The 10964-nt window shown below is 42.9% G+C and overlaps 1 protein-coding gene across 1 annotated transcript in view; it reads left to right on the top strand.

The window, feature by feature from the left end:
• The first annotated feature begins 6651 nt into the window (after positions 1-6651).
• Positions 6652-10964, top strand: part of LOC139925828 (glypican-1-like) — a 34815-nt gene continuing 30502 nt past the window's right edge. The window contains exon 1 of the mRNA XM_071917321.2: positions 6652-6964. Coding sequence (XP_071773422.1) covers positions 6814-6964 — 151 coding nt within the window. The 5' untranslated portion in view covers positions 6652-6813. The remainder of the gene's footprint in view (positions 6965-10964) is intronic.

The following is a 10964-nucleotide window of genomic DNA, read 5'->3' as shown; positions in this document are numbered from 1 at the left end:
CTGGCCCTTTGAGGGATTACTATGATTGGATTGGCACGGTCAGGAAGTTGGCAGAGATTGGCTGGTTGGCACAGGAAACTGCCAGGGGATGATGGGAAATAAAGACATCATTGAATGCAAATCACCATGGGGAGAGAGACTGAGAGAGAGAGAAAAGAGAGAGAGAGGGAGAAAGACAGGACAAAAGAGAAAGAGTGAGATATGAGAATAAATGAGAGGAAAATGAACTGAAGTATGAGAACATACGGAGCCCCTCTGGGGTCACATGGTAGAAACAGATTTGTAAACCGTTTCCGTTCGCACAGTTTACAAATCCGTTCGCACGGATTTACACATCAAGTTTTTTTTTCTACCATGTGACCCCAGAGGGGCTCCGTAAGAACAGGAGAATAGAGAGGAAGAAAAGAGGCAGGAGGAAGGCAGAGGAAAATGGATGAGGGGTGGAGGAGGTGAAAGAGAAACAGGGAGGAGGTGCAGTAGAGGTCAGAGGGATGAGGCAGTAAAGGAGAGAGAGAGAACGCTGTTTCAACAAGCCTCTGATCTTGCTCTATTGAGTAATATCCTGCCTTAATGCCAAGGCTAATGATGTCACAGCTTTGATTAGGTTGTCCGGTCACATTCATATCCAAGGGTTATGATTTAGGTTTGGGATTTAGAAGTCCTATTCCAGCTCCTAACCCACGCAGAGAGCTTGCAGGTGTGAGGTGACGTGCAAACTCATAACAGATCATTCTGTTCATGATACAGCTCCACATGATTTATTGCCGTTTCAGCAATTTGTTGTTTTATGTCCCTTGGCATGGAGTTATTGACAGCTTGATGGTGATAACGATCACCCATGAAGTCTCATTGGGAAACTCACACCTGCCTACCTTATAATGGATACCACCCAACAGGATTTATCATTGATTTATGAAGCAATATGACTGACAGCCTCGTGGCCATAAAGGTCAAATTCGGAAATGCACGCCTAGTACAACAGTTAGAGCTACACGATGTATGATTTTTATGTAAAAATACATCTATCTTATCTGCCTAAATAACAAAGTGGGGCTGCAACAGAGAAGAGCGTCCCATCCCCGCTAACTGAAGATTCGCCCTATATGCCCAAATGAAATTCTGGTTTTGGGTATGGACACTTCTCCATCCACAGGTTTTGATGTATTGAAAATTAAGAAAACTGGACTCACCAACGTCAGCTCTTTTCCTCTTGTCCCTTTGGTAGCCTTTGTTTTAAAGCATCACAGAGCGGTTGGTAAATATTTTTTTCAACCAGTTACCTCTTGCTTACTAAAGCAAACAAAGTTCTGTCCTTATTCTGTATATTTTCTGATTATATAACAGATTCTCGGAGAGTGATACTTGCTGACAGAAACTAAATTGAAAGGCGTTTGTAGGGAACTACTCTAATTTTGGATTGGGTCTTTACGACTAATCTAACCATGACAGCTGATCAAGCTCACATTCGTATTTACAGCAACCACCGCAGTGAGTAGTTACAGGGAATTTGGAGGGAGTGAGGGAGCTGCCTGGTGTATTCACAGTCCTGTAACACTGGCCAGTACAACAGCAGCTCTGCTGAAGCAATTTGGGATGAAGTGTCTTGCTGAAAGGCACTTTAACAGTAGTTGTTGAAGGAGAGGAGAGCACTAGTGAATCACCTAAATCACCTCACTGCAGCCAGGTTATCCCAACCAGTGATCTGATAACATTTATGGTCACAACTGCGTTTCTGTAACTGTAGGACCAAAGTCACCCTCTCCTCTCCTCATCCTCTCTGCTGTCTGTTTATTCACGCTTACAGTAACCGACTTTGGCCTACAGCGTAGCGCCTAACATTGTTTTCAAGTTGAAACAGGTCCACGCTGGTCTGGATGCCAGCCAGTCATTCACTCCCATGCCATTATGTCAGTGTGTGTTGGCCACGGCTCAGCGATCTTATCTTGAGTGACAGATGGTTTGGATCGGGGTGGCAGGTAAGGTATTAAAAAGAGACATGGTTTCATCATCTGTGTGATTGATCTGGTGGCTGCTAATCCATCATTTTATATTTATGTACCGAAACGTAAACATGGAGTTATTGTCTGTAGGTGCGTGCGTATGTGAAAGGTGTCGGTGTGTGTACATGTGATAGACACGCGCAAACAGAGAGCGTACTGCGTCTACAGCAGCGGCCCAGCAGATGTTTGTCATTTCTTTTTGTTTACATGGAGCCGTACTACTGCAGATGCTACCAAGGATGACTGACATGTGAGTTGAGCGTGTCATTGGTTTAAAATGTGCTGAGGAGCAAATGTCTGTCATTCTGACTTACAGAACAGAAGAATACTTCACTGCCGCTTAGAATCACACAAGTGCGCACACACACACACACACACACACACACACGTTGCTATATGCAGGTTTTAGCAGGCTAAGCAGCTTTGTCTTTCATTATTTTTCTCCGACATCTTCATGCTCTGATGCATAAAAGGCATGCACTTGGAAATACAGAGCCTTATGATGTATCTGTATTATGTGTGTGTACGGTAAAAAAAGATGGAGGGCAAAATTGGTTATTGATGGAAACTATTACAACTTGTGGGCTGCATATGGTGTGTAGGCTGGAGTTAGAGACAGGTAAAAGAGGGCAAAGAGTTTAGAGCAGGAGAAAATGGAAGAGAACAAGACAGCATGAGTATAACGGAGTTCAAAAACATGGCGGAGCTGGTGGAACCAGTGCAATCCTCCTAATTCAGGAGTGTGCTTCTGAACCGGCCCGTTTGAGAATGTAGCTCTGAGGCAAAGGAGTCGTGGGTTCAAGTTTGGATAGACACTCTGGAAGGAAGCTACGGCTCTTGACAGTGTGAATGGCAACAGTAATAACAGTAAGGTATTGGTGAGGATCACAAAGTCAAGGCAAGATGTGTGGAAGCAATTGAAAGCAAATGAATGGGTTGGCATAGGAGCACAGCACAATGGTTACCCAACTGACAATTCCCAGGAAACATTTTGACGAATAGATGTTGATAAGAAGGCCTGCAACAACATTGAAAACCTGTGTAAATACAGAACAAAAGTGAAAGTTGAGACGACGTATGCAGTCGTCCATAGCTGCTACCCGCGTTGTTTTATGAAATCGGGACCTAAATATCGTTTTAATAAATTCAAAACCATTTCCAAAGGGTCCAAAGGGTTCATGTTGAACCCACCTGCACGGCAAATGCTTGCTGGGTTACTGTTTGCTGTCTTTCTGCTCTGTTTTCTTGGTGTTTGAATAAAAAGATTCTGGTCTGAAAGCTCGCCACATCAATGAATTACCAAAACAGGCAGATGTCATTCTTTTCCTGGATATGGAGATAGGTATTTTATGTGCATGGGATAAGAAAGCTGGCATTTGACAGTTACCCTTTGTTCTCTCCCTCTGTTACCTGGTACTCTCTCTCTATCATTTAAGTGGCTGGTATGTGCCAATCTCCTTTTAACACACTAATCCGAACGACACTGAGCCTGCCAAGGCAATAAATCATTGGCTGGATTAGCACTGTACACAACCTTACACTATGTGTGTATGTGTAAAATTGTGTGTGTGTGTGTGTGTGCGTGCGTGTGTGTGTGTGTGTGTGGGATTATGTGAAAGTGTATAGCCCTAGCCTTTCTCTATCCCCATATCTCCCTGTCTCTGTCTCTATCACTCTTTTTCTCTTTGTCCTCCTTTTTCTCTCAGATCAGAGTATTGGTAGTTAGCCAGCCTTCTCTCTCTCTCTCTCTCTCTCTCTTTCTCTCTCTCTCTCTCTCTCGCTGAGGTGGATTTAACTAATTGACCTAGTCTTAACCTTAGCATAGTTATCCTTAACCCCAGTTTTCCCTATTCTACATTATATACTGTAGTTGCAGGCTGTAATGTGGATGGGTCTGAAATACAAGCAGACATGGAGACAGACCAAGAGAGAGACAGGCAGACAGGTAGGCAGAAAGACAGGCAGAGACAGATGCTAATATTAGCAGAATCAGACTTAACCAAATTATCAAAAAGTGCTTAAAGGATAAGGCCGGTGTTTTTTAATGCATTTCTTGCAAAACAAATCCTATGAAAATAACAAAATCAACAATGCGTTTGCTCTACTCCCGTTACTTTCTGACTTCCCACGTACCATTCTTTTTAGCCGTCAACCCGGAAGTCATTGGCTCCAATTGTAAGCTAAAAACCTTTAAATACAGCTCACAAAGACATAGTTTCAATTTTAAAAATCGCTAACTGTTACCAGGAAAAGTCAGGCTGTTGTAGTTATTACCAAATCAAATTCAAATGGGAACAAATTCTTCATTATGCCGGGGACTATTTTCGGTGCTATGGAACTACTTTCCTGAGATGGAAAATGTGTTTACAGCCGGCTTATTAAGTTGTTTGAGGAAAAAGTCGGCCGGCCCGGTGCATCGTGATGATGAAATATGCTGCCAGAGCAACGGCATGGCCGTTGTGACGTGTTTTTAATCGTTTTTTTAATACAATGGAGTTCTATGGCTGCTGGGACATGGCTTCATTGGGCACCGGCTACATGGACGAGATTTGCTGGCAAAACAAAATCATTGCTGATTTTGTTATTTTCATAGGATTTGTTGACGGTAAGCAATGCATTAAAAAACACCGGCCTTATCCTTTAACTATGCAATGACAAAAACACACCTGATTTCACTATGGGGTCAAAAATGGGAGAAGGAAAATGGATAGCTAACATGCTGCCTTGGTACCAAAGCATAACAGCCATGTCCATAATATTACACGAGTCATAGCCTTTCTATGCTCCCAGTGATATACCTAAAAAAATGTAAAACATGGTTGGTCTTAGAGACATGTTTACCAAATTTTTCAGTGAGCTTCTTGTGACATGCTTGTTTCCAATTAACTTCTTAGAGTGTCTAGTTTTATTTACCTGTTTGTCGCTCAACTTTTCTTACCCAAACATAATCCAAAATCCTATTCACAAATAACTGGAACATAGCTAAATCCTTTGCAGCCCCAAAGTCCTGTAAACTACATCGGTCAGTCATAACTCTGCATTTCTCTGGTGGCACCTGGGGGTGGCCAATCGGAGTTGCCAGTGACCACCCCAGGCCCCCCCTTGGACCCGGCACTGCTGCTGGGGAGGATGTGGGCGAGAGATTGGAGTGTGTCTGACAGCTCATCTGCCATGTCCACCAACACTGCCAAAGTGAGCTTGAGGGCATTGAATCCCGACCAGCTCCAAGCTCACTGGCTTCCCTGCGGAAATGCATAATGTGTATATGGGCTGTGTGTTTGTGTGTGTGTGTGCAGGGTTGTATGCAGAAAAACGAATTTCTTTCAGCTGCACAACACACTTTCTTTCCCATATTTACTTGCAAAAGATAAATTCCCCTAGACTCTGTAAAGGACCGGTGAAGTGAATCTTACAGTAATCTCACTACCAATTGTTAAAGTGGCCATGGTGAGTGATTCAGCGGTTGGTCCAAGGCTACAGGCCCATTATCTACCTACACTGTGTGAGTGGATGTATAAGCTGTTATGAATTGATTTTGAGTCATGTTTTATATTGAGTGAGTGAATAGAATAGAATAGATTAGAATGGTTGAGCTCCTCCAGATTTGAGGCTTAGCACAAGATGGGTATAATTGGCTAAATTTGCTCTAGGGTAAGAAAGGTGTGACTATTGAATGGTAGTGGTTGCATTAAGAAGACTTGCTGTAGAGCAGGGGTTGGTAAACCTTAAAGGACCCCATTTGATACGATTTTGTCCTAAGATTTTTTTTTTTTTTTTTAGTTATGATTTATAGTTTTGCATACTGTGGGTGTGGTGATAACATGGGAGAATGAAACCTGGTTAAAACCTTCACCCTTATACATTCTCTCATTGTGTTCATTGTGCCGTGAATGAAATAAAAGTGATATTTAACTAGTACTTATTTTGATGGGAACCCCCTGGAAACCCCTACAGAACCCCGGGGACATCCATGCTCTCTAAGCTCTATTCTAGTGGATAAGGAAACTGCAGGTGGCGCTGCTTAGCCCTTGGTCCTTGCAGCAGAACACACACACACACGCACACACACGGAGAGAGAGAGAGAGAGAGAGAGAGAGAGAGAGAGAGAGAGAGAGAGAGAGAGAGAGAGGCATCAATACTCTCCTCCACCGCATACACACTCACACACACCGTCCAGTGTCCCACACCGACCATTATCCCGAGCCTAGAAAGGGGGATTTACCTGCCAGCTCCTCTCCTCTGTGACACCTCATTTAAAATAACGGATTTTTCTTTTGTGTCGCCTTTAAACCGGTTGATTTCCATAATCATGGACCAGCGGACTAGTCTGCGCGTGGACTGCCACCGGCTTTGACTGAGCGACACCTGCTCTTTCTCTCTCTCACTCTACCTTCCTCTCTCTTTCTTTTGTCTCTGGCATCTCTGCGGCTCCGTCGCCCCAGAGCCAGCAGCACCGAGGAGCGGGGGGTTCCTGCCACCTCGAGCCGGGCGTCGCAGCTCTCTCCCCCGCAGAGACACACGGGACTGCCCACCTTCTTCTCTCGCCTCCCTGCCTATTCCCAACCCGGGGCTGTGCAGTTTGGCAGTTTGACTCGGGAACAGTGTTTCTGTTGACAGGTTCAAAAGTCTTAAAAATAAAACGGGGAAAAAGGCACTGAAGATATTTTCAGGTTCCTCTCATTAGATCTGTCAAAGTCCTTACAAGAGCCACAAAGAACTCCTGTTTGAGATCGGACCAAGGCAAACATCTTCAGGACTGTTCTGACTTTTGACTCTTGCTGTGTGGACAAGGACTGCTGCCCAGATCGAAAAAATGCATCTCGTGGTGGTTCTCTCTGTGTTGCTGTGTCTGTCTCCGGTCCCGGGCCCGGTGGAAGGGGCGGACAGAAGCTGCGCCGACCTGCGGCAGTTCTACACCGGGAAAGGGTTCACTCTGACCGGGGTACCTCAGACCGAGATCTCCGGTGAGTGGGGGATCAAATCTAACAATCCCATACACTTAAAACCACTTATTAAGACATTCTCCTTTCTTTCTTCTTAATAATTATGATTTAAAAAATATTGATGTTGATATACAAATATTGATATTATATACAGACTTATAGTGTGTCTGTGGTGCTCAATAGTGACTTTATAGTGACCTTATTGTAGCCTACTTTGTGGTATTTTTGATGGTATCACTATAGTATTCCTATAGAAACTTACAGTGTGTCAGCAATACTTGTATTGCAATATTCCTCTAAAATGTATTATAGGCACTACTGTTCTTTATCATAAAGATAATAAGGTTAAAATCCTCGGTCAGTGTTTGGTAATAGGTTTGAAGACATGAGGATACCATTCATGCTAAATAAACCTGGACCTAAAGCCAGTTTAGGTCATTCATTGTCTCTTCCAAGTCCCAATATGAAGCTGTTTGTACATTATACAGCTATATTCTTTTCATTTTGCATTAGTCGAGCCTATACACTCTCTGAACACTCCTATTTTCAATTTCATTCACTGAGCAGTGTGCCCATGTTAAGTGGAGCCAGTTTCCCAGCCTATACTATCCTGTAGATCTCTATTATAGTCCTTTCTGGGGCATTTTCATTGTCTGCTGAGGGCAGAATTGCAGGTGGGAGTAAGCCATGTGTCTTACAGAGAGCTATTATAGTCTATTCTAGGGCATTTATGGTTGTTTGCTGATGTCTTTGCTGCAGGTGTGAGTAGCTTTTAATATAAACTACAGAGGAAGATATATTTTTGTCTTTCTTCTTATAGCACTATTTCGTGTTTGGATCTGTGTTAAATAGCAGTAGGGTTGCTATCCACACTACACTAGTCTGTTCTGGGGCATTTTTCATTGTCTCCTCTGCTCCGGACTGCAGGTGTGTGTGTGTGTGTGTGTGTGTGTGTGTGTGTGTGTGTATGTGTGTGTGTGATGTGTGTATGTGTGTGTATGTGTGCGTGTGTGTGTGTGTGTCTCAGTAGATGCTGAAATGGCCTGTTTTATCATTTGCATAAACTAATAATGTAGGCTAGCCTGGAGCAACATGCCAACTATTGGTTAGCAGGCACACAGCATAAGCTGCTGTAGCAATTAGGTTCATGAGGCTCGTTGAATGAAGAAAATGAATGAATTGAAGGAAAAGTAAATTGTATTGCTATTGCTATTGCTATTGCTATTCTATTATATTCTATCCTTCAACTGCTGCAGGTACCCTCTCTGTTAGACAGTCAGCCATCCAGCCAGTCAGTCATTCATACATTTAATCAATCAGTCAATTAGCCAGCCAGTCAGATAATAAAACAGCTGGAAAACCAGCCAGCCAGCCAGCCAGCCAGTCAGTCAGTCAGTCAGTCAGTCAGTCAGACATCACAGATCAAAGTCTTGATCATCTGGTCTCTCTGGTTGTTCTTGGTCATAAATGCTGATTGAACTGTCTTAGCCCTTAGGAAATTACAGATGGGAATTGAGAAATTGAGTGGAATTCACCTTTAAGGCAATCATCTGTCCCTCTCCCTCTCTTTTTCTTTATTCCACTCAAAGGTGGACAGAAAACAGTGGAGGACATGACAGAGAGAGGCGAGGTTGAGGTGTCTGTGTGTGTGTGTGTTTTTTCTGTGAGATTTGAAGGTCATTGCATGTTGTCTCAATGACAACACTCACACGGCCGGGTGAGTTATTAAATGCTGTTTGGATGTGTGTGTGTGTGTGTGTGTGTGTGTGTGTGTGTGTGTGTGGGACTGAGTGAGAGACCAGCAAACAGCCAGAGAGGCAGAGAAAGGGAAGGACAGAAACAGATGGAGACAGACAGAAAAAGAAAGAGAGACAGAGACAGAGGGAATAGGGTGACAGACAGAAAGTGAGTCACTCAAGGTCTCTGTCGCAGCCCGGCGCTTCATGGACAGACCAGACACTCTCCCTCCCTTTCCATTAAAAACTCATCTTTTATTGACAGATGAAAAACACAACGCTTCAGTCACTTGGACCTTGATCTGCTCTAGTTATTTGAGCAAGAGCTCTCCCTTCCCAGAACTCATTAAAACTGACAGCCAGACAGGAACAGAAAGATAGCGACAGCAGTTTCTTTTTCATCTTAGGGCCCAAGGTTGGTAAATTTAGCCTTTTCACCCGGGGAGCCAGTTCTCTTCTGTACTCCTGTCACGCAGGGACCCACCAGAGCAAAGCTTCACGTCCCATTCTGGGTCTCATTCTGCGGTTTTATGAATGCAAGGTCGTTAGAGAGGCTATCATGGAAACAGCAGGTCACAGGTTGGATTTTGTGATAGCTAGTGTACTCTCCTGTTGAAATGTCATTGCGCATGATGCTGAAGCCCTGCATGCTCTAAGGGTGTGAGTCCCAGCTGCCTCTGAGCTCTGAACCCCTTTTTAGTGACGTACGTCTGGGACCCCCTTTGCACTTGGCATTTACATGCGTCCTGGGTGATCGCACTGTAATCCGACAGCGCAAAAATGAACAATAAAACAACAGATGTAAATGCACCCAAGCCACATTGAAGATCCAAACATCCAGGTGATCAGAGATGCATTTCTCCAAATTAACGCTGCCTTCCAGAGATGTCAGAAAGTTGAAAAAATTCCATATTCCTACTATAGGAAAAATGCAATGGAATGGCCCTTCAAATGGAATTCTGAGTAGGAAAACAAAATTTCCCAGCCCTGCGTTTTCCCAGATGCAGTTATCTGACGTTATGTCAACAAGGCGGCATACATTGTAAATGCTACACAGAATTACATTTAACATAATCCTCAAAATACGCTTAAAGGATAACTACAGCCGTGGTGAATGTTAAGCCCATTTTCCAGAGTGCACTCTCCCTTATCAAATTCCTGTGTTTCTTAGTGGAAACCTATAGCTAGAGGGATTTCGTTGATGTCCTACATTTATGTTTTCTAAGTTCGTAGTGGATGAGAAACAAGCTTACAACATTAACTCCGACTGATTTGTGCATCTACATGTCAAAGAATAAAACGTGCTTACTTAGCACCTTGTTCTAATCCATTTCATAGGAACTACTTTCAGGCAGAAAAACTCTTTCCCTCAGCTGAGAGGCTTGAAATGAGGCGTGATGTAACCACAGAGGACGTTAGCAATTGTGAGAGGTGCTGTCTGAGGTGGGGCTTCTGATATAAATACAAAAGTGTAAGCAAAGATCTTGGTGTGAGTTTTCGGTGAAACTTTCCAAGTTAGTCACGTTAGCATTTGGAGAGGGATTTTTATTTTTTTTAATTTTCAGAATCCGACATTGTGCCGATGATACAGCTATGCTGCTAGAGTGTTTTGCATATTTCCTTGTTCCAATGTTTACATTTTCACCTAACGTCATAGACACGCCTATCCTTGCCTCGTTTGTCCAATTAGGGCTTTCTGAATGCACTTATTAAATCAAAAATGTTCAAGTGTATTTGGATAGGAACTTTTATTCACTAAATAATGTATTCTTAATGATTTATTAGGTCAGGCCCAGCAGACATTTTGTATCCCCTCCATAGATAGACACGTAGTTTGCCACCTCAGAAATTTGGTTTTGATATTGTTGGAGTTGAATGAAAGCAAATGTTGTCTAGAGGTTAGGAAATAAGTCACAAGATAATTATGTCTCATGGAAAAATCCACAGGAATTTTTACAAGGCGGGTACTCTGAAAATGATCTTAACATTCACCATGGCCACAATTGTTCTTTAAGTTTGATTTTCAGCATTGCATGGCGTAAAATCCATCAAAACACATGTGTGGTAAATAATTAAACATAGCATATTTTGAAAGAAAAAAACAACAAAAAAACACACAGCACAACACAATTTTTATAGTAGGTAAACTACTTTGCTGCGTAAAACCAGAGAAACGTCCTTGTTAGAAGAAAAAATGGTCTGCAGTCTTTCATTTTCACTTTTTTTCTATTTTTACTCATTTTCATTTTCAAAGCAGAACATAGATGAACAGACGTTTGGGCCCT

The sequence above is a fragment of the Centroberyx gerrardi genome, chromosome 9 (assembly GCF_048128805.1).
Source record: "Centroberyx gerrardi isolate f3 chromosome 9, fCenGer3.hap1.cur.20231027, whole genome shotgun sequence".
Classification (NCBI taxonomy): Eukaryota; Metazoa; Chordata; class Actinopteri; order Beryciformes; family Berycidae; genus Centroberyx; species Centroberyx gerrardi.
The sequence above is the reverse complement of the archived record's forward strand: the minus strand, read 5'-3'. Positions and strand labels throughout refer to the sequence as shown.